The sequence below is a fragment of the Neopelma chrysocephalum genome, unplaced genomic scaffold (assembly GCF_003984885.1).
Source record: "Neopelma chrysocephalum unplaced genomic scaffold, ASM398488v2 Primary Assembly neopelma1_286, whole genome shotgun sequence".
NCBI classification, from domain to species: Eukaryota; Metazoa; Chordata; class Aves; order Passeriformes; family Pipridae; genus Neopelma; species Neopelma chrysocephalum.
Window position 1 is genome coordinate 430,016 of NW_020897948.1, and position 23,585 is coordinate 453,600.

General features: G+C 44.4%; 1 protein-coding gene across 5 annotated transcripts in view; it reads left to right on the forward strand.

Moving 5' to 3' along the window:
• The first annotated feature begins 1,206 nt into the window (after positions 1 to 1,206).
• Positions 1,207 to 23,585, forward strand: part of RALGAPB (Ral GTPase activating protein non-catalytic beta subunit) — a 57,460-nt gene continuing 35,081 nt past the window's right edge. For 2 of the 5 annotated variants that reach the window (XM_027704692.1, XM_027704693.1), the window contains exons 1-10: positions 1,207 to 1,430; positions 1,856 to 2,058; positions 6,067 to 6,230; positions 6,853 to 7,039; positions 11,466 to 11,597; positions 12,730 to 12,908; positions 15,099 to 15,241; positions 15,352 to 15,568; positions 20,542 to 20,577; positions 22,330 to 22,531. In XM_027704692.1, coding sequence (XP_027560493.1) covers positions 1,248 to 1,430; positions 1,856 to 2,058; positions 6,067 to 6,230; positions 6,853 to 7,039; positions 11,466 to 11,597; positions 12,730 to 12,908; positions 15,099 to 15,241; positions 15,352 to 15,568; positions 20,542 to 20,577; positions 22,330 to 22,531 — 1,646 coding nt within the window. In that variant the 5' untranslated portion in view covers positions 1,207 to 1,247. Of the gene's footprint in view, positions 1,431 to 1,855; positions 2,059 to 6,066; positions 6,231 to 6,852; positions 7,040 to 11,149; positions 11,276 to 11,465; positions 11,598 to 12,729; positions 12,909 to 15,098; positions 15,242 to 15,351; positions 15,569 to 20,541; positions 20,578 to 22,329; positions 22,532 to 23,585 lie in introns of those variants that run through there. The other 3 variants (XM_027704694.1, XM_027704695.1, XM_027704696.1) reach the window with 2 other exon arrangements.

Below are 23,585 nucleotides of genomic sequence, written 5' to 3' on the forward strand. Positions count from 1 at the left end.
CTGGATGTTTGGATGTGTGGATCAAACCTGGCTGCCTGTGGCAGATCTCCCTGAGCTGAGGCTGGAAGGCATTCCCGTGCCTGGCTGCTGCCCTGCCCCGGGGCTGTGGGCTCTGCCCGGGCTCCAGCCCTGTCTCTGCACAGCAGTGGGTGCTGCTGGGGACACAAGGGTGCTGCTCCCTGAGAGGGACTGTGGAAGCACAGCTTAACTTCTGCTGCTTCTAATCGCCTCTCTTGGTTGCAGTTTTACAGCAATGCCAAAAAACCCACCCTAAACCACCACCACTGCAAAAACCTGCTTAGTTCATGGTCACTTGGCTTCCTGATCTCAGACTGCAGTGAGGGGAAAGGCACAACTGCAGTTGTGCTGGGATTGTTGCTGATTGGAGAACTGTGTCTCCTCTCTAGTTCTGAGAGTGCTCCCTAAGAAATTTCCTAGTGGCTTTTCTGTCTGGACTCTGGGACAAACGTAGATTTTTAGAGAGTGACTGTGTGTGTTGACTTTACAAGGATTTGCAATGCATTAGAGCACACCCCAATGCCTTAGGTTTGGAACATGTATATGATGAAACTGTAAAGTGATGCTGGGTTTAAGTAAGTGATGCACTAAGACTCAGTCAGTCCTGAACTCACTGCAGATAAAGGGCACTCTTTGCTATCACTCAATCACATTTTTCGACTACCAGTTTTGAGTAGTGCATGTTGTAGGAGAAATACCTTATGAATGTAAAAGAGGCTGAATTTTTGCCTTCTGAGATGACTCAGGTTTTCCTGAAAGTTCCCTGGTATCTATTTTTAACTACTATTGAGGTAAAAAAGGGAAAAAGGGATGAGTTGCAGCCATTGCTTCTATGAGCAATATACTTGTAGAACTATTTTCTACTTAGCTGAAGATGTCATGTAAGTGAGAGCATCTTTCCCACAAAGATGAGGCAAGCAGAAGCGTGAGGTGAAGTCGCTTCTCAAGTTTAAGTGTCTCAATTGGGCTGATTGTCCCAAGCTGAAGCTTTCTGTAATCTCTAATAAAGCTCTCAGTTATATTAAACACATTAAGGTTGAAGAACAGCTGTTGGAATCTCTTCCAGGTCTTCAAATGTATGACGTGGACATGTGCACCTTGAATTTACAAGGGTCTGGATTGTGACACACAGCCTCAGTTTGGTAACTCATGTCACAGACATTTCTACTAATTGTCTTTTTTCCTTCCTTGCCCCCCAGGTGTTGTTTGGATTGTAGCATAGAGGCACTATGTACTCAGAGTGGAGATCCTTGCATCTTGTCATTCAAAATGATCAGGGGAATACCAGTGTACTTCACAGCTATCCTGAGAACGTGGGGAGAGAAGTGGCAAATGCAGTGGTGCGTCCTCTTGGACAAGCTTTAATTACATCATCTGTTGGAAGTGAGAGTTTACTAAAAACAGACAAAGAAGTAAGTGCATTTCTTGGAGATCACAGCTTCCAGAGTGGCAACTTAATGGTTTTCTATAGCCTCTTTTATTTTTCTCTTTTTAATAGTCCAAGTTTTATGAAGTGTGTTACATTTTTAGGTTACTAATCTACATAAGGCTTCTATTAACAGCTAGTTCATCATCAGCTCTTGTGTGTTCTGAAGAGCTCTCTCTACAGGTTGGACTTAAGAGATTGAGGAGTTAAGAGTGATTTGCAGTTTATTCATATTCTTCATAATATCATGATATACGAGTTAGTGGTTTAGCATTTTCTTGCAGGATATGTTAAATAGAATTGCCCATACCACATAACTACTGATATTTTGTTGAGTTAGAACCAATGTGCTTTGACCATTACTTACTCGCTAATATTTCTTTTTAATAACTTTTGCTTTGTGTTTGGTAGGTAAAATGGACTATGGAGGTGGTTTGTTATGGACTGACTCTCCCTCTGGACGGCGATACTGTGAAATACTGTGTGGATGTATATACAGATTGGATTATGGCTCTCGTGTTACCTAAGGACTCCATTCCTTTACCTGTTATTAAGGAACCAAACCTTTATGTTCAAAGCATTCTCAAACATCTCCAAAATCTCTTTGTACCGAGGTGAGTGTTAGGGCTGGGGTGCTCAGGAGGCTGAGGAGTCCAAGCTGTAGTCAGAAGGTAACCTGTCAGAGACCTCGTGAGGCACGGAGGTTCATGACTAAAATAAGACTGGTTTTGCTGCAAGATCAGGAGGAACGTGTTTCTCCACACCTGTTTTGTGATTTTCAGTAGCAAATTGAGTTGTTGCTGCTAGGTTTAGGTAGTCAGAATCACAGATCATTCATAGACTTTAACGTTTACTGTCCTAAGAAGATCTGTCTCTGTTGGATGACTGGAGGGTGGGGGAAAGGCTGAAGAGCATCACTGTGTGACCGTGTGCTTTTTATTGTGTAAAACTGAGATAACCAAGAGCACCTCATGGCAGTCCCAGCCTTTGGTGATGCAAGATTTGACCCCATTTCTGATGTGCTGGAGGATCTTGCAGTAAGTGACTGCATCTTGCTGCCTCTTAAATGGGCATGGTTGTGCTGACTGTGCTTCACTGGTAGTTTTGAAAGAATCCCATGGAGGTGTGCTTGCTGCCTGACTTCCTTGGATGTTGATGTTAACTAGACATGTTTCTACCTCTTGCTCAAACATCATACCTTGTTTATAGTTTATGGCAAGTTTATGCTACTGTTGAACACATGTATCAGATATGTAAGAGGAGATTCACTTAACTTCAGATCCATGTTTAGTATATGTCCATAAGTATCAGATCATCTGCTTTTATCTGTTTTAATAATGTATCACTGCAAGTGGCCTTCAAAGTGCTCTGCTGCACTTGGATCACTCCACTTTACCTGCAGGCTTTGTTAATGAAGGACTTTGAATAATAACTTATGCAAATTCAGACAAGGAGTTCATTGCTATTTACTGATTCTTCAAAGTCTGCCACCTACCCTTAGTGGTTGTTGCTTTTAACTTGTAGTGAAAATGCATTTTAATTCCCATTAAAGGATGGTCAGGGCAATGGCACAAGTCTGCAGAAAGCAAGCTTGTGGGTGAGACTGCTGCAGGAGATTGTCTCAGCTTTAATACTTGCAGAATACAGTCTGCTGTCTGGGATCCCTTATTCCCTTGGCACAGTAGAGAAGTTCTTTGCTGGTGCATTAAATAGTTGTTTGTGTCATCCCTTGCCTGCTCTCACGCCAGGGGCCCTGGCAGGCAGCTCAGTAGTCCAGCTTCTTGCATGCTCTTGGCACAAGCTGCCATTTCACCCTTCTCTCCCAAATTCGTGGTTGGAGCTTGATGCAGGGTGGTAGACTATACGTGATGACTGCTGAATGCAGTAATTAACATTTAGAGACAGGGAGGGCTGAAAAATCATTATTTTAAACACTGCCCACCCCTCCAGTATAACTAGTCTATGGTTTTTCTTTCAAGAGTCTCTGAGATTTATCTGAAACACTGATTTTTCATGGCTGCTGCTGTCAACGCTTGATGTTCAAGTCCCTGCTCTGTTTTCAGAAAAAAGAACTCCAAGTTTTGCCCTCCAGGGAGCTGTGTTCAGAATTCACTCCAGCAACAGGAGGAATTTCTATTCTGGAAATGAAATGCAGAACTGAGTTGTGCACACCTGGCTTGAGTAAAAGCAAAGGCTCAGTCTAACGTGCCTGTGGTGGGGAAGAGGAGAGTCATTTCTGGGCTTGCCCAACTGATGCAGGTTGCTGGTGCTGATGGGCTCCTGTAGAATTCTTACACAGGAGCTCTACTAGCAACCTGTGTTGAACTGTCTACTGGAAAAATCTCCTTTCCTTCTGTTGAAAATACTAAGCCTTTATTATAAGCCTCTGTCCTGTGGAGGGTTGTGATTAAAATAGCTTTCTTCCTCATCCTGGTTCCCTGGAAATGATGTAGCTGTTGGTTTGGCTGCCTTAAAAGTGGTGGCCCAGAGTTGTGGGGAGGTTTCAGACCCTGAGGAGATGCATAGCTGAGGTGTGAAATGCAGCAGCCTGAAGTGGGCACTTCAATGTAAATGGTGTCTCAGGAGCTTGTGTACACTGATACAGAGTAGGTGTGCATAGACCATTCCAGTCTGAGTGCTCAGCTGAATCAAATGTTTACATGCATGGGCCTCCAAACAGTATGGTGCTGAAAAATGAAACTCTGAAAGCTGGGTGAATCAAGTTGCCTTTCCTCTCTCTGCTGGAGTGACTGGAGGGACTGTGCTTCTGTCCCTCCTTCCAGCACTGACCCTCGGTCCACCCCAAAGAAACACTTTGTTGACATTTTTGAGCAGTCCCCAGGTGACCCTCAAGCTTTTCATCTCTGGAAACCCTAGAATATTCAGAAGTCTTGAAGATTACTTAAGCAGTAGTGGTTGTTGCTGCTGTCAGGTAAAGTTTCAGTGCCACAAACACTGTTGGAAGCACAGAAAGGAAATATGAGAACTCTCTCCCGTGTCTTGCCTCCCCAGGAGATGGAGGTGCAGTTACCAGGGTCTTCTGTGCAACAAAAATGTCTGGGATTGCTTGAGAGACCATGGAACAGGTGACTGTCCAAGTGCTTTTTTGTAATAACTTCATATGCCTCTCACATGAACTCATGAGAACAGTGCTTGTTGCAGGGGAGTGTGGCCAAAAGCAAAGTTCTATAGAAATCCAGTTATCTAGAAATGGTGCAAGCAAAACTTACCATTGGGATGACTTTGTGAACAAGAGGAACTTATAGATGGACAGGAACCTTTGAGTTGCCTTTATGAGATTAGCTCAGAAGTATCCTATTACTTGCATATGGAGCTCCTACATATTTTTTACAGATTCTCTAAATTATTAGGGAAACAAGTCTTAAAACAGGCTTGGAAGCTTCAAGCCTATGTAGATTAAGGATATCTTTTGGTTTGAAGTATCTGCTCTGTTGTTGCTCAGACAAAAATAGTGCTATAAGCAAGGCAGGACTTGTCCCCAGGTTTGTTATTCTGCAGGGATTCTGTGTTATGATGTAGCACTGCCATCCAGCACTGAGGTCCCTAACTGTGGCTGGTGGTCTGCAATTTTGCATTAGACATTGTCTTGTCTCTTTGCAATCTTGTTTCCAGTACTGTAACACAGCATTTATGCTATAAAGATAAGAGCTGATAGTATTTAGTGGATCAGCACATTCTTGGGGTTCTTGCTATGCAACATGACTTGTGGGTTATACCACACTGAAAGTGTTTGGTAGGAATCCCATAATACTCCTTAGTAGTCCAGTGGAAGGTAAATACTTCTATGATTTTTTTGGTTATCCCTTCAGTAAGTGGTAGGAGGGATGAGGAAATGGTGCACAGGTTGAAATATGCCTTACAAATATTGCACACTCTAATTTGTAGGCTCTTTCACCCTTTAAACTTTTAGGCTTCCTCAGCTCTGTTTACCAGTGTCCTCAGATACTGTCCAGAACGTGTCATGTTACTGTTTTGTACGTGTTCTGCCTTGTCCAGACTAACAGTTGGGAAGAGGTGATGCTGCTTTGTGCTGCTTCTGCAACACTTCATGTTGAGTGACTCAGCAGTGCCACTGTGGATCTGATCATTACTACAGGGAAAACTTCGATAATATGAAATAATTTCCTTTCTTCCTTACTTGCCCCCAGTTGCTTGGATTTACAGAAAAAGATGTAGAAAGCGGTCATTAAAAGGAAAATCAGACTCAAGGAAGAAGGGATAAGAGTTGACTTGGAAGCAAGAGGAGAACTAGGAAGAATTTAAATTAGTTTGCTAACAATATTTCTCCTAGTTTTGCCACTTCTGGATTATGTATGTAACAATTCATGATGTCTCAACTACATTCTCATTGTTTGGCCCAGGCTAAATTCCTTTGAGGTGATGGGTTGTGCTTGTTCCAGTGAGTGTTTACTCTATGGCAGTGAGTCTGTCTGACAGTACATCTTGTGCTCGTTGAGGCAGAGTCAGGATGCCTAGAGACAGAGTTAGGGTGCACAGAAGCATGTTCCTGGCTCCCCTTCAGTTATGTTTCCTCTTGTAACTGCTGAAAATTGACATTATTGTATCCATCCCTTTAAAGTTCTGTTTTTTTTCTCTTGCAGGCCAGACCCAGGATCCAGTCAGATCAGACTGTGCTTGCAGGTTTTGAAAGCTGTCCAGAAACTGGCTCATGAATCAACAATTATGGCAAGAGAAACCTGGGAGGTTTTGTTGTTATTTCTTCTTCAGATCAATGACACTCTTCTAGCAGCTCCAACTGTGCAAGGTTCATGTTCATCTTCCATTTGGTTCACTTACAGGAAAATCTTTTGGCTGGGCTTGATGTTGGGCTGCCAGCGGGATGGCAGAACCTGTTAAAATCTCTTAGTAGCCAGCAAAGCATAATAGCTCACTCCTAATTTTGCTACATTGCTCCAAAATAAAATATTGCCAGAGAATGATTTGGAGCTGAGTTTTCCTAAGAGTAGTTTTGCAGGACAGTGACTCTGTACAGAAGCAGTTCATGGTGAACCGTTTCAGATGATGTTGTTCCTTTTTTGTTTCACTGAAACCCCCTGTGTCTTACCTCTTGGCCTGCCTACTGAAAAATAATAGTGTCAGTTTTACCTATTTCAAAAAAACACTTCACTAGATAAAGTGCAATAGAACACTGCCTGAGATTGGTGAATTCCCAGTGTCCCTTATTGACACACAGGTGGCTGGGTCTTATCTATGGCATTTGGTCTTTCAAAAAGGCTAATTGGCTGTAGGAAGCAATCAAGAATCACTCTTAAAAATTAGGAAAAAATGAGCTTGATCTTTATGCACTTAAAGCGCAACCTCTTTGGGGAGATACTTGATGTTTAGATGGGACACTAGCTGAAGGTGTGCTTCGTTTCTGTTACAAGGTGGCATTGCTGAGAACCTGGCTGAGAAGTTAATTGGCGTGCTGTTTGAGGTGTGGTTACTCGCCTGTACGCGGTGCTTCCCAACACCCCCGTACTGGAAAACTGCCAAAGAGATGGTGGCCAACTGGCGACATCACCCTGCAGTAGTTGAGCAGTGGAGCAAGGTCATCTGTGCCCTCACGTCCAGGTAGGAGCAATCCTGTGGAAGAAAACACGGGTGGGGGGATGATCGTGGTTAGACGTGTTTTTTCTTTGTTGTTGCTTATTTGTGGAATGTGCAGCAATCCAAAAGTGTGGAGCAATATGATGAGCAATACAAAGTGAGATCTTGCTGGTCTCCTTGGACTCTGTGTGTATGCCTTTGTTCTGCAAGGGAAGATCTGAGTTGGGTTGTCTCTGCTGTTGTGTAAGCTCAGCACCTCTCTGATATTTAGCACTTTGCAGTGTGTGTGTATTAGTCTCCATCACTGTGACTCTGCATCATGTGCCCTGAAGAATGACTCATGAATATTAGTGGAGCATTATGGTGTGTGTGTTTAATGGCAATCACCATCAAAATTGTTAGATGCCTTTTACTACTGCATGCTGGGTTTGAGGTGACTCTGGGACTCTGCTTCTCCTGCCCTGTGGAGCTGAAGCCATGTCACAGCTGCCTGGTGCTTGTGCCCCGGCAGGTGAGATATGATGGGCCACAGGCTCTTCTCTGCTCTAGAGAGTATGGGAGGAGAGCTGTACCAAGCCTTGCTGAATATGGGAACAATGAGGGTCATGAAAACATAGAATTGTTGAGGTTGGAAAAGACCTCTAAGATCATTCCCCCAGTGCTGCCAAGCCCACCACTAAACCATGTCCCCAAGTGCTACATCTGCACACCTTTTAAATACCTTCTGGTGACTCCACCACTGCCCTGGGTAGCCTGTGCTAGTGCCTGACAGCCTTTTCCATGGAAAACTTTCCCTAATGCACAATCTAAATGTCCCCTGCCACAACTTGAGGCCATTTCCCCTTGTCCTGTCCCTTGTTCCCTGGGAGCAGAGCCCGACCCCCTCCTCCTGTCAGGGGGTTGCAGAGCCAGAAGGTCCCCCCTGAGCCTCCTTTTCTCCAGGCTGAGCCCCCCCAGCTCCCTGAGCTGCTCTTGGTGCTCCAGCCCCTTCCCAACTCTGTTCCCTTCCCTGGACACACTCCAGCCCAGAACTGACCTCAGGATTTGAGGTACCTCAGCAGTGCCAGCACAGGGGACAGTCACTGCCCTGGTCCCAATGACCACACTGTTGCTGGTATAAGCCAGGTACCCTTGGGGTACTTGCCCACCTGGGCACACCTGGCTCATGTTCAGCTGCTGTTGATCAGCATCCCCAGGTCCTTTCCTGCTGGGCTGCTTTCCAGCTGCTCTGCCCCAAACCTGTAGTTCTGTGTGGGGTTGCTGTGACTGAAGGGCAGGACGTGGCACTTCACCTTGTTTAACCTCATACCGTGGCCTTGGTCCCTTGATCCAGCCTGTCCAAATCCCTCTAGAGATCCTTCCTGCCCTCCAGCAGGTCACCTCGATGTCACTTGCAAACTGACTGAGGGAATACTCAGATCTGTGGGCTGCAGGAGAGTTTGGGCTCTAGTAGAAGGCCCTGAACAGTGAGGAGAGTTTCAGTGTCCTTAATACTGAGGTCTCTGTGGTATGATGGCTTTGTGGGACAGATCTCAGCCTCTTGGAGGAAAGAACTGAATTAATTGCTGATAAGAGGAGAGCTCCCAGCTCTCCTGAAATGTCAGTAACTTATTTCTGTGAAAGTTCAAAGATGCATTAAAATGGCTGCACTGTGAAATATTCAGTAGTATATTTTTCTACAAGGGTTTATTTTAACTCTGAAAACTTTTGCTTTGAATTGCCTGTCAAAATTTGAAGTGTGGATAGATTTTTCCAGGTTATGCAGCTACTTGTTAAACCTGTGGGAAATAAAGCTGCAATACGAGTTCTGCATATTTCCCACGCTATTTCTTTAGCTATTTTTAGCTCATTAGATGGAGCGTTGCATAACGGAAAATACTTTATGATTCACTGATCTGAAAAGAACAGCCCTGTCTCAAAACATGTGTCGGTGTTCTGCACCATGCACTGTGCCTACACTTTATTTCCCACTGTTGAGTAACAGTCTTAGTTCTGTTGGTGCACAGTAATCTGCAGGGTTTCTCCAGTGTTTTAGTCTGTGTTCATTAATGTTTGTTTACACCTGATACGTGGAAAGTTGAGCTCCTCTGAGGCTGACTCTTAAAAGTTCAGTGGTATTTTAAGCTGCATTTTTAATACTTCAGTGAAGTTCCAGCTTTAAAGAGTTAAAGTGTTTTTGTAAACAGTTCTCTGAATTAGCAATAAGCTGAGAGTAAATGTTTCAACTTAAAACCATATGGAAAATTATATTTGGACATCTGTACACATATACAGTGTTAATTTGTGTCCCTGGCTATGATTTCATAGCAGGATGAAACTGGAATCTTAGTTGTGTTGCCATGCCAATTGATACTGCTTGTACCCCATCTAGGTTGCTTTAATTATATTTTAACTGACTTGGATGTGTGGCTTGCACTTTATTTCTGTTTTCAGTCATTCTTGAAATGTGCCCATATTTCAGTCAGGATTTGGTCATACTCTATGAAAAACTGATTTCTTGCAAGCTCATAAGGAGAACTAAGCAGTGCAGTGTGCTGCCAGGCAGTGGTGCAGGCATGACGGTGCATGGGATGGGGCCAGGCTCTTTTGGGTTTTTCAGAGCCAAGTAATTCCTCAGCAAAAACCTACCATGGGATGAAGCCTCTGGGCACTAAATGTAGATAGACACAGTGCAGGAGAGCAGTTAGTGCCTGGTACAGGTGTGTGTGTTTCTGGTGTTGAGGAAACTTCCCAGTGTGACCATTCCCGGGGCTCCCTGGCAGTCGCACTCCCACCCCCAGTGACTTTACCCGCGGCTCTGAAGCCCCTTTGCAGCGGCGGCTCCCGTGACTGGCGGGTCCCGCTCGGCTCCCCGCACACCCCACTCACAGTCACACCAGGGCTCCCGTGGAGAGTTTCAGATGTCTCGTTCCACAGAGCGATTGATTCACGGCACAGTAAGGCAGGAGCAGCTGGAGCTGGTACCTCCAAGGAGGGACCCCCAACAAAAGACCCCTGGGCTTTTCTCCCCTCCCAGCCCAAGTGTGTGCAGGTCTCAGCTCTTCCTCCCCAGTCCTCAGCTCTTGCTGTGTCTCTGAGTGCCCAGGCACCCGGCTGGGCCACAGGTGCCCCTGCCCTCTGTTATGCCCAGGGGTGGCAGTTCCTGTTGCCTCAGGCTCCCTTCAGGCAGAGCTGAGTCTGCAGCTGGCACTGCGGCTGCCCCCGAGCCCCCTGCACCGCATGGTTGGGTAACCCAGCATCTGGGTTGGACCTGGAGAAGTCCTTGTGTCCTAAAGCTCTTCTGCTTCTCTTTCCAGGCTAGGCACTGTTAAAGGCTGTGATTTCAGACACTTGAGTTAATTGGCTGCAGGTTACTGTAGTGCCCAGTTCTGGGAGAAGTGGAAGATGGGAATTCAGCCCATTAGACTCTTGGTTTAGGGGTCAGCCACAGACTACTTCTGTCCTCCTCTTCTCCTGCTTGTAATGACTTTATCTCTGTAAAAACTTTATGGCTTTATGACTGACCAATGTGATGAACGGGACATTTCTTGACCCTTACAAGCAAGTTAGCTTAGGGAAGGACACAAACTGATTTCTAGGAATGCTGGGATATTCAGAAGGTTCAAGGCAGGTCTCCTCCATCCCTTTAGAGAACATCAGGATTATGTAGATCAGAGAACTGTAATTTGGTGAAGCTGGTATGAAGCAGAGGTCAGATGAGACAGCAGGAGCTGAGGGAAGGTCGTTGGTGACCTTCAGGTAGTTGCAGTGCTTCTACAGAAAGATCTCCATTTACCCAAGCAGTGTCCTCATGGCTCTGCATCGCTGTGAGCTCTCTGTGGGTTTGCTCTTGGCTGGTCTGTAGGTCCCAGCCCCTGGCAGTCGTGGTGCATGTGTTTTGAAGAACTCCCTGATCCGTGGGTTGCAAGTCCTGTGCTGCTTCTAGGACCACACTGGGTGCTGTTCAGTGTGCTGGTGTGCAGTGTAGGTCATCAGACAGGAGCTGGAATTTAGACCTGTAACCTAATATGACTTGCTGGTGTCATTGAACGCTTGTGCTAAAGAGCTGTGAGGATAAGGGCTTAAATTCCTTCCTTTTTTAATATTTATTTATTTATTTATATTTAACTTTTTCCACTCTTCTTTTTTATGTAGCATTCTGTCAGCTATGCATGTGGCTGGTAGTTGGTGACCCCTTTGGCCAAGCAATGGGAGAGCTGCCGAGGGCTGTTGTGCCTTAACAGCTCTTGGATTTGGCTGGAGCTTTAGGCAGGCTCCAAGGTATGCACCATTCAAAGCTGTAAGAGGGCTGAATGACTGTATGAAATGGGGATCTCTAGGAAAACTTGGGATATTGTGCTGTTGCCTGTGGGCTCACCTGTGGGCTGCTGGTACCTGTGGGGTTCAAATGCACTGTTAATGTTTTGAGGAGTGTGAACTGAAGGACAGGTCTGTCTGACTTGCTTTCCAGGTTGCTGCGTTTTACATACGGACCTTCATTTCCTCCCTTTAAAATCCCCGATGAAGATGCTGGTCTGATTCCTCTGGAAATGGATAATGAGTGCGTTGCACAAACTTGGTTTCGCTTTTTACATATGCTGAGGTAGTGTAATTACAGCCATCCATTGTTCCTGTTCTTGCATCAGCTTTATACATTTGAATGACAAACGAAACATTTCTCTGGAGATTGCCAAGATTAAGCACCTAAATAGAATAAAATGAGAGACTTGTGCCAGTGCCCTGCAGCAGCTCAGGGTGAAGCCCTGAGTGGGTTGTTCAACTTTGAACTCTCTGACTCTTTCAGGATGTAAACTGGTTCAGTTAATTAAAAGCTCTTTTAGCTATTTGGCATTTTGGAGGAGCTGAAAAATGAGTTCAATAGAATTTTGTTTCTCTGAGATAGCAAACAGGAAAAGCAGAACAATAGCTCTGAGAGATGTATACAACTTCTGTTTACTCTCCAGGGTGTTAAACTTAACCTACAAAAGATTATTTTTAATATGGGTTTTTCTCTTTAGTTTTTCTGAAGAAATCTACACAGTTAATCTTAACATGTTACTCTTTCTTAAATGCACGACTGAACCAAGCATATTGTTTTGTTTGAAAGATTCTTGGGAATGACATTACATTAATGCTTTCAAACACTGGCATATTAAACTTTTCATATAAAACATTTTTTAATAGTTAAGACTAGATAAATGTTAGACTGTTTAAAATCTACTTCTTAACTAACTAAAAAACCTCTTTTTTTTCATTTGTGGTACTAATGTCACAAATACTATACTCTTCAAATTTGGAATTGCTGTTTCAGGATTTGTCTCAGTCAGGAAAAATTTTTACAATCCACTCTCCTTCTTGTCACTGTTTGGCATATTTAATTCACTGCTTACCTTTCCAGAATAAATTTAAAAATGTAAGGAACTCTTAACTGGGTTCAAAAAACCTCATAAGTAATTAATATTATTGCAATAGTGGGATTAGTCTAGCAAGTGTATGCTCTGGTTTGTTTCATTTTAATAAAAGTATCCAGTGTGTTTGGGTAATGTTTGAAATGAAGACAACTAAGTACTGCCAACCCAGGAAGTGATGGAGTAACTGCTAAAATGTATTGATATTGGATGCTGGTTTGTGGTGTTATTTAAATGCCTTAAACTATTACATCTTCAAGTATTTTTTAAAATCTTAACAGCTGTTCTTAAACTGACTAACATATATTTTTCTCTCTTTGTGTGCAGTAATCCTGTGGATTTGAGTAACCCAGCCATTATTAGCTCTACCCCCAAATTTCAGGAGCAGTTTCTGAATGTGAGTGGGATGACTCAAGAACTGAATCAGTACCCCTGCCTTAAACATCTGCCTCAAATATTCTTTCGTGCCATGCGTGGGATCAGCTGTTTAGTGGATGCATTCCTAGGTAATGCTTTTGTCTTACCCATGGATAGCTAGGAATATTAACTTAATCCTTATTTTATTCTCCTTAAATCTGTGTTCTCCATAAGTACACCAATAACAATTTATCATTTGCAAGTATATTCTGGAATTGATAGGGAAGGGACCTCAGATCACTTCTAAAAAGAAATCTGTTTACACAATAGTAGTATTTGAGTGCTTGAAGTTGGAGATGGCCTTAGTTTCAGATGCAAAACAAGTAAATTGGAAGTCTGAAATAAAACAGGGATCTCTTTCCCAAACAAGGCTTCTTTTCTCTTTTTTCCTAATCACTAGTGCAAGTGCTATGCTTTAGCATGTTGTGAGTGCTCACCACTGTATTTCTGCAGTTTCTTTTGGCAACTGCTGTGTGCAGTGCCTGTTTTAGTGAAGTGTTGAATTTGGACTGTCATCTTCAGATCTTTGTAAGAGTTTCACTTAATTTACAATTAGTGGGTGACTAGTACTGCTGAGTAGAAAAGTTGTGTTTCTTTGTGTCTGCTGGTACACGAGAGGCTCAAATTGGACTGAAAGGTAAAGCAGATATAAGCACTGACTGGTCAGTTTTCAGTAACAGTATGGAGTACCTGAAATTTAAAGCGTTGTTCTTAGTATGCTTATTGAAAGTTCTTTGGTGAAAAGATGCCATTGTAAACTCTGAAGAGCTGCCTCTCTCCAACTGCATTTTTGCTTAAATGTGTGCAAATGTCATCTGCCAGAAGCATGAGGTGCTGTGAGACTGCAGGAGACTCGAGCAGATGCATTAATGGTTTTAGAAAACACCCTGGCTGTGGAATGAGACTGTCAGCCTGGAGAAGAGAAGGCTCCAGGGAGACCTTAGAGGTGCTTCCAGCCTAAAGGGGCTCCAAGAGAGCTGGAGATGGACTTTGGACAAGGGCCTGGAGTGACAGGACAAGGGGAGAAATGGCTTCCCAGAGACAGAGGGCAGGGTTAGATGGGATGTTGGGAAGCAATTCTTGGCTCTGAGGGTGGTGAGGCCCTGGCACAGGTTGCCTAGAGAAGCTGTGGCTGCCCTATCCATGGAAGTGTCCAGGGCCAGGTTGGACAGAGCTTGGAGCAACCTGGGATAGTGGAAACTGTCCCTGTCCATGGCAGGGGGTTGGACTTGATGGGCTCTAAGGTCCCTTCCAATCCAAACCATTCTGTGGTTCTGTGAATTGGACACTTCAGACTTAAGAAGATGCCATGTAGGAAGGTGAAGCACCCAGGGGAATAGCATCCCAGGGAATAGCCCATGTGGAGTACGGAGACTGGAGACTACCATGCATCAGGCACAGGAGAGCTCGCAGTGAAATTAAATTCAGGCTGTAGGTGTGGATGGGAAGGTGTGCTCAGGCTGACTTTGAAGCTGCAGAAACCCCTTCAGCAAAGGCTGATGAGAGAGTTCATTGCCTTCTGTCACAGGTGCTAAAGCACGTGGGTTTTATCTTGCTCTCCCTGGTATGTACCTACACTGCTCTTCCCCACTTCATTCTTCAGAGGGGTGTGAGAGTGTTGGCTCATTAAAATGGGCAGAAGTGGTGTTTGTCACTTCAAGTTTTGCAGAAGTTGAGTTCTGATTCTGACTGGGAGGAGTAACTCTGTACACCATGAGTATTTCCCTGAAGCTGGGTAAAAACTGGTCTAATGTCCTGCTGCTGCCAGAAATATTACACCTTGCTTGGCTTTCTTACCCTATCTCATGTACTGACTTAGTATTTGACCGTTCAGCAGCTGATTCAGCTGAAACCCAGCAGAAAGCTGTGTGGTGGATGGGTTTCATCTTAATTTAGTGAGCTAAGGTGGCTTTAAGGGCCAGACATCTCAGAGATGTCTTAGAAAGGGTGGGGGAGGTATGACTGGGAAAGAAAGGCAAAGGTGAGATGCATCTGAATTTTGGCAGGAGAGAGCTGTGAAGCTGGCTTTGGCAGGTGAACCTTGCTCCTGTCCCTGCTTCTAGACTGGTTCCTCCCACATGTCATTTCCCACAGCCTTAAGCGTGGGGTCCTTTGGTGTCTTGCTTGTCTGGTGTAATCACTGTTTTCATTTGCTCGTGCTTTTATTTCTGCTAACAGTAAAAAGGGAGAGGTGTTTTTCTTACTACTGGGGGGCAGGGCCGGGCGTGGCTGTTGCCCGTGGGCTGTTGCTGACAGGCTGCTGTGTTTGTGGCCCCCAGGCATTTCCCGGCCGCGGTCGGACAGCGCGCCGCCCACACCCGTGAACAGGCTGAGCATGCCCCAGAACACCAACACCACCCCACCGCACAACCGCCGGCACCGCGCCGTGACTGTGAACAAAGCCACCATGAAAACCAGCACTGTAAGAGCTCCTGCTCTCCCTTGGAGTAGCTGACCCTTGGGATAGCTTCCTCAGTTGGAGGAAGGAATTTCCTTGCTTCTAGGAGCTGATCTGTTCTTCTGTTCAAATAGGTAACTACCGCACATACTTCAAAAGTGCAGCACCAACCCTCCTCTACTTCTCCACTCTCCAGCCCAAACCAGACAAGCTCTGAGCCACGGCCACTACCAGCTCCTCGCAGGCCAAAGGTTAACAGCATCTTGAACCTCTTTGGATCGTGGTTATTTGATGCAGCGTTTGTTCACTGTAAACTTCATAATGGAATAAACAGAGACAGCAGCATGACTGGTAAATATTACTGAAAAATATATGTACACTTTTTTCCTTGTTTTATTGACATTTCCTACCTGCAAGATTAACACATGCATAATAAAAAAAAAAAGTAAAATCTGAAGTGCTCTGTTGTGGTTAACGCCTCCCAGCTGAGCCAGCACCTGCTATTAGCTGAGCAGGTGTTTGGGGGTTTCAAAGTATAAAGAAACCCCTTACTTTTTACTATTAAATGCTCTCTTGCTCTAACAAGCATGGCACTCCTAATTATGGTAGTGGGGAAAATGTTATTAAGTGAAGGAGGTCATGTGGTAGGATTCCACTTCTTAATTTGAAATCTTGAGTATCTATAAGTAATAGCAAGTTTCTATAGTGACTCTTTCGTGTTTAAAAAATTGTCAAACATCCCTCCAGATACTGCACAAAGTGCTACTTCTCCTTGGTTTTGGAGAGCGTTGTGAAAACAGGAATCCTTAAAATAGCAAGTGAATTTGCTGCCTTTCAGTGATGGTTGCTGTGTGTTTCCCTAAGTGACTTGATACCTTGATTGTCTTCAGCCCTTAACTGCTAAACTTATTTTGTCTCCCGTGAGAATGGATGTTTTGAGATATTATAGCAGAATTAGTGCTCTGCTCAGAGAGACTTTTTAGCTCTCATCTTACTTTTAGTGATAATATTCAGAAAAGAATAGTCTTTCTCCTTGCATTTTCCCTGTTCCTTGGTATTTTGAATGACTGCTAAACTCTTCCAAGAGATCTGTTGATCAATCTATCAGGAGCTCACTGGCCTAAGAAAAATAGGGGATTGTTGAATGTATAGTGGGACTTGACAGCACCAGTTAAACTGGTGATCTTTCTTGTTTGTTGTGTTAAATCCCTGTGTGGAGGTTTAGGATTTGGAATCTTCTAAAAGTATTTTTAGGTATGTAGCACATAGTTTTTGAAAGTGTTGGTTGTGGATTTCTGTGACAGGAGGTTGGAGTCTCTCTGTAGAAGGCCTGTGACACATGACTAGGGAAATAGCTGAGCTTAGGAAGGAGTAAAGCATCTTTGAGGGTGTGTTCACTTGCATGTGCATTTAGTGTATTTCTGCATTTAGTTCTTTTCAGATTGATGGGATCATTTCAGTTTTGACACAACCTGTTTCTTGAGCAGTTTTAATGAACTACTTAAACTCTGAAGGATGTCAGCTGAGATGCTGCTTATGCAACAGTGTCAGCTGTAAACAGAGGTGTTGTGATGCTGGCAGAAGTACACAGACATCCAAAATCAAAAGCATTGACTTCCTTGAAGGGGTTCCAGGGTCTTCTATTTATATTGCAGTGTCTTAAGTCACCTAACAGCAGTCAGAAAATTGTCATGTTGCCAGCCTTACAGAGGGATTTAGTGGCTTTCTGGAAACTAGAGGCAGCTGTTTGGAATCGATTCTGTTCCTCCTCTGTGCTCTTCTGAGCTGTCCATAGTGAGACCAGTCTTTGCATGTCACGTGATCTGCTGTGTATCAGCAGTGGAGTCCCACGAAACTCTCTGTGTCATGTCCTGCTTTTCTAGTGATTTGGAAGACAGAATTAACTTACAGAAATTAGTGAAGTGCCTGCTGCCTTTCCAGGGCGTTGTTACTGCTGTGGAAGGTACTGGTCACTGGTCACAGCAGTGCTGTGGTGGGCTGGCTGAAGGAGAGAGAACTGAAGATGGATCCATACTGCTGACACTCTGTAGAGAGGCCCCAAACTCTGATTGCCTAGTTTATCCTTTTGCTCAGCCTTTGCTCAAGATGGGAAAATGCACCAAGACATATAAAAGGCCAGGCCCCTGCAGTTTCTGCTGACTTGAAGCATCAGTGTCTTTTTAGTGAGATTTAAATCCAAATTGAGAAGTTTCTGTTCTGGGAGTCTGCTCTGTGAATCCTGATGCATCCAAGTGAAGTGTTTTCCTCCTCGAAGAGCGTAAGGCAGGAGGTGCTGTGCTGGGTGATGAGATGGGCCGGGAGGGTTCTGTACTGGGACCCCCCATCACACAAATGATCAAATCTGCACATTGTGCCCATCCACCTGCCTTTGCTCGTGCTGCCCAGTGTAAATGTGGCTTGAAGGAGGAGGGGGACAGGGAAGGGACAGTTAGCTGCCACAGTCCCTACCCTTAGGAAAGAGGTCAAACATAAATCTGGTGCTTTGTGGCTGTAGTTGGGCTGTTCCTGTATGTCATGGTCCGTCTGCTCCCCTTTGTAGTCACTAGCTGGAATATTCTTACTGTGTTTGACACTGCTGTTGATAATCTTGGCATTAGCTTCAGGAAGCACTATTATTTTTATGGGCGCTTCAAATATTTTACGCTTGGGAAATGTCTGCACTTACAATCAGCTTTGTCATGTAGTGTTGTCTCCCACTGGCCCACAAGCACTATTTTTCTTTTAGTTCTGGAACTGCAGCTGTATTAAGATCTCAGCACCTTTAAAAAACCCTGCTAATGTTCTCTTTGTTTCAATGCCATGCAGTTAAGAATTCCTTCTCTGTTGGCTCTCTGATGTGGCTTCTGTGTTTCACTGCTATCTGGAGGACTGAGAATCCCTTTTGAAAAGGAGGTGAACTGTTGTGTTACAGCTTGCTCCTTGGTCCTGCAGAGACCCAGTGCCCTGGGACACCTCTCTGGAATGCTGCATTTTCTGGTGTTTCTTGCTCCTCTTCTGTTGCCTGGCACATTCTCAGTGAGGACCCCTGTGACCTGATTGCCATGAGCTCAGTGCAGTGCCTGGCAGGTAACCCTGTGAATGAGCTGTGGTCTCAAGCTCTAGTTCAGAATTTGGTTTGGTACTTTTAAACAAACCTTGATGACTCACATGGCCAAGCACATCATCCTTCTCCCATCTTGCAGCACACATCTTTTGATGAGCTTTAGGTAGTAAAGAGTAGTTGATCAAGGCTCATGTGAGTGAGTACTCCTCTACCCTGGCTTTTTTCCTTGTCCCAGGGCCTCATGTCTTACCTCTGGAACTCTTTAACTTCCAGAAAGGAAGTCACAAAAATTGATCGGTAGAAAAATGTTGAGCTTTTTGTAGGTCTTGAAGGAAAACTATCTGAATGGGTGGAAGGGTGACTGAACTTGCTCTGCTTGGCCTTGCTTTGCTGGGGAGGGCTGACTGTATAATCTTCAGAGGCCCCTCCAGTCTCAGCTCTCCTGGTTCTCTCAGGTTAACTGCTGCCCCACTGTTGTTCAATTTTCTGTCATCTTCATAGTGAACTTCTTGTACCAACCCTGCCTTGATTCAGGAGAGACATAAGTGTTCCACATTTGTGGTTTAGTCTGTCTCTCTTTGGGAAGAGAGAATTGTTCTCTCTCACAAGATTAGCTGGAGGTCATCTGTATATGGCTGAGTGCTTGTGGAGGTTATCACCTGGAAAGCAGTTGTCCTGTTTGCTCTTTCAAGGTCCTTCAGGGTAGTCCTGTGTCATTGTTTGGATTCTGAAGCAGAGTGATGATTTTGCCATCATTGGCACGATGCTTTTGGGCCTTGAGTGACCTTATCAGGTTTTGGTTTCTGCACCCAGACCTTTATGGCTTTATGGTGGGCAGCTGATAAACATCACTGTGTTGTTGTAAGAGAGTAAAAATGACCTGTGGAAAAATGTGTAGGTGGTTTGAAAGCAGCTAGATCCTGATGGCACAGTCTTTAGAATAAGATGGGTGGATGGTATTTATGTAGCTGATACTGTGGGTTAAATGATCCCTGTGATAGAAAACACCTTCATAAGAAATTTGCTAGGGAGCTTGTGTGAGGTTAACCCTGAGAGTGATCTCTGGGGTGTTAACCCTGAGAGTGATCTCTGGGGTGTTAACCCTGAGAGTGATCTCTGGGGTGTTAACCCTGAGAGTGATCTCTGGGGTGTGTGTACCTGCGCCCAGTGCAGCTCCAGTGGCAGGATGTGTTTCAGACCATCTTGGCCATACAGTGTGTGCTGTTGCTGTCCTCAGCCTTTGAGAATTGGGAGACACGAGTACCTTGTGCCAGCATTTCAGCAGCTGAATCTTCCAGTCCGATGGGCTCGTTCTTAGCCCTTGTCCCTAAAGCGGTTGGTCACAGCCTGCCAGCTCTGTGGTTTATGGAAGGAGACACCTCGGTGGGTTGCTGGTGTCACCCAAGTGCTGTTGGCAGTGGGGGAGTCTTGGGGTGTACCCTCATCTCCTCTGGCCCTCCTATCATTATGTCCCAGAGAATGTTTCTGGGGTTCTAGGGGCAAACTCCCAGCAGCCCTGACTGGAGACATCTTGAGTGCTGCTGAGGAGCTTGGTGGTGGATGTTGGTCTGACGCTGCCAGTTCAAAGAAGCGGCTCTTACCAGGTGGTGTCTGGTACCTGGCAGCTGGAGTCCTTCCTCTCTTCTTTCTCTGGACATTGATTAAGATGTTGGTGTTTCTGGGAGCGTTCTACCTCTTGTTTCTGCTTTGGAAGGTTGTTGGTGGAGCTGGGGGTCAGGAGAGGCGTGCTCGGGTATTTTGGTTGTTAGCAGCTTGGCTTAGGGCAGTGGGAGCTGTAACACTGTCATGATCTCATGGTTTGGAAGCAGCAGCACTGCTGTGAGGACACTGCAGGTAAGTACTGTCCCCCTGCAAGACATACCCCCTGTCACAGGAGCCCTAGGATAGCCTCGTGTGTGCTCCACGTGCAGTGTGACACGGGGACAGGTCTGTGAGCTGGGAAGGGTTAATACAGCCTGTTAAGGAATGGATGTACATAGATATGAACAGCTCTAAATCTTAGTAGTATTTTGTAACTTTTTGTTCATTGTTTTGCATGGTACTTTCAAAACCATAATTTTGGACCTGAATGCCAATTTCCTATGTGTTTAACGAGCTTGCTGTATCATAAAGCTTTTAATCTATTTTTTAAAAAAGCTAAAAGCTTCTTAACTTATATTACAATTTCACCATCTTAAAAGTATTTTATAACTACTGCTGTCCTTTGATTTGTTTCCATTTTATTTCTATTATCTTGCAGCATCTTTTATCCAAATTCTTCTTTCTTATAAATCTTGTAAGTAGGAACCAGTAGCTTTTCCTTAATTGCTGTCATGCTTTTCTTTTTCCATAATCCCATATTTTATTTGTAAATTCATGCTCATCGTCTCTTGTAGCTTTTGCACTTTTACTTGAAAAAGACAAGTAATTTTTTTTGTGTGTGTTTTTCAATGGGGAGGATTGTTGGCAAAAGCAAATTAATCTGCCTGAATCAGTCCCATCTTTTCTGTACTTTAGTCTGTGATCATGTCATAAATTTCAGGACTTTGCACTAACCATGTTTTTTTTACTTAAAGCTTATTTTACAGACCTAGTGTTTGATTTGTATGCATTGTGCATGTAGTGTTTTTTTCCAACTACAGTATATTGCTGGATAGCTTATTTAGGACAAAAAAATGGCTCATGGGAAGATGCATAAAGATTTGTGCTTATTTGCTACTTACGTCATGAAAATTTGCAAGGTAACCATAGGTTAAATGCCGAATTTGAGGACAAAAAATTCAGAGTAGACACTTGTCATTAAGACATTTCCTTTAAAAAATAAAACAAAAAAACCACTGTCTGTAAATTATCAGGTATTCCAACTGCCAAAGTGTTAACACGCCTTTGTTTGCAAGGCTTACTGTGAACCTGCTGTTCCCCCAGTGTCCCAGAGTTGAGACAGAGGAAGTTTTCTTATGCCAGTGGAAATACATTGGTGTGATTCTGTCAGGAGCACACATTGTCTGCTCTTTGCTTTTGTAGTTATAGAAATTTTGTAAATCCATAGAGTCTTAGCTAAAAATAAGAAGGCACTCTTTCTGACATTAGTAATCCTAGAGTGAAGTTGTCCAAGGAAAAGACAAAAAAAAATTTAAAAAAAAAATCCCATTGAGTACAATGTATGTTTTGTTTTGGCTGCCATCCTGGAGGAAAGGATGGAGCCTGCAGAGCGAGTGGTCTCGTATCCACATGACACTGTGTGAAAGGGGGACCAGAAATCTCTCTAGAAGGACCTGGTTTGGGGTGGATTGGCAGAACTGGCCTGTGGGAGCGAGCACAGAGCTGGCAGAGCCGTGTCCCCGTGGGGTCACAGGAGCTCCCGAGGGGCTGCTGTGGGACAGGGGGCAGGAGCGGCCCAGCCCCTGGAGCTGCTGTCGGGGGGCTCTCGTAACCTCATACTTACTTGGCACTTTCAGTGGTCATGTGAGGAGAGAGACAACAAATTAGGAGAGTGGGTTCTACAACCTGCCTTTTCTCTTACGGGGCCTTAGAATTTTTTGGGTTTTTTTTTTTTTTAGTGATATGTTTATACAACAAAACCAGATCAAAGCAGGTTGATGTTCAGAGCAGCATGAGATGAGTTGGCCAGTTGGAAATTAAGCACTTCCTTGGAGGTCATAATAATGGCACCATCTAAATTTGGGGGGGTTTTTTTCAAGGCAGGAAGGCAAGGTGGCACTTCATTGTTGTGGGGACGAGAACTAGGTGAGGGAGATCCTTGTCCTCCAGAGAGGGTAGGAAGCTAATACTGGATATAATCTTACTCTTCCCAGCAGAAAGGAAGGGGCAGTCTCCAGCATATGAAGGTCAGCTGTTGTCATCCTTACAGAGGAAAAAAGTTAGTTACACCCAAAAATGCTTCCTGAACAGAGGCGCTGGCTCAAATACAGTGAACTAACAGCTTCATGTTAACTACTAAATTGGACGTGATCTTTGTGTCCCGGATCCCATGAGCCTGTTCTGTATGTTGGCACACACAGTGAAATGCTGTTTTTTCTCTTCCCAGCTATAGCGACCCAAGCTAGTGTGGAGTTCCGCCGGAAAGGATCCCAAATGTCCACAGACACTATGGCTTCCAACCCCATGTTTGATGCGAGTGAATTCCCAGACAACTATGAAGCAGGAAGGGCAGAGGCGTGCGGGACACTGTGTAGGATATTTTGTAGCAAGAAGACTGGGGAGGAAATATTACCAGCTTACCTATCCCGGTACTAACCTACCTTCCAGTTGCTTTATTGGTGTGACTTCGTGGTGCAGATTAATTCCCAGCAAACAGCATTCTGCTGCTGTCCAAATCCCATGGTGCCAGTTCAAAACCACCAGGTTGGCCTTCAGAGGCTGGAGGTGCTATCCCTGGCTAACCCCAGTGCTGGTCTCCTCTTGCGTTCTCATGATGCTGTTTTTCATTGGGTTTTCTTCAAGTTCCAGTTGAAGGGGAGTCTCTTAAAGTGTGCCTCCAGCTGGAAGGAACATTTTCTTTGGCACTTTCTTGCCTCTTGTATTTTTATTTTTGTTTAATCTGTCACTGAATATTGTTCAGATGGAAAAAGTGTGCAGACATGAGACTTTGTACACTTTATTAGACCACAGAGGGTCTTGTGTTGTCAAATACCACAACACTGGGTTTGGTTTTTTGTGGTCGCTTATTTATCACCCTTTGAATATTGAAATGCGGGAATTATTTGAAACAGTTGTGTTTGAACTGCCTCTGTGTTCAGTTTTGTTTCTAATAAAATAAGGCAGTCTTGCTATCATAGTATACCTTCTTCCCAAATTTTTAGTAAGTAAAATAGCAAAGGCTAAGGCAGAGAATCAATTTTAAATCATGATTCTCTTAAACTGTTTGGGTATATTTTTCCCAGGTGGCATCAAAACTTCCCAGAAGACTGAACAATGCTTTATCTTGAATGTTGTAGTATTTTGCTTATAGATAGCTCATGTTTCTCTTGCCTGGTCAGTGGGACTTCTCTGGGTCTGAAAGCCTTCTGAAAAAACTAAGGAGGTATAAGCATTCTTTAGCCAGAAGGTGCAAAAGAAGCTGCCTTAGAATGGCAGGCAGCGGGTTCCTGCTCCTGCTTTTTCATTTGAACCATTTATGTTGGTTATGTTTGGTCTCATTTTCCAGATTGCTGTCCTGGCATCCTGTCCCTTGTCCTGTCCACCACTTCCCTCGAGATTTCTCAGTATTTTTCTCGTGTTAAAATCAAGGTTCCACTCCCACCCTTACATGGGGAGGGAGTAGCGGGGAGCAGGTGATCCAGC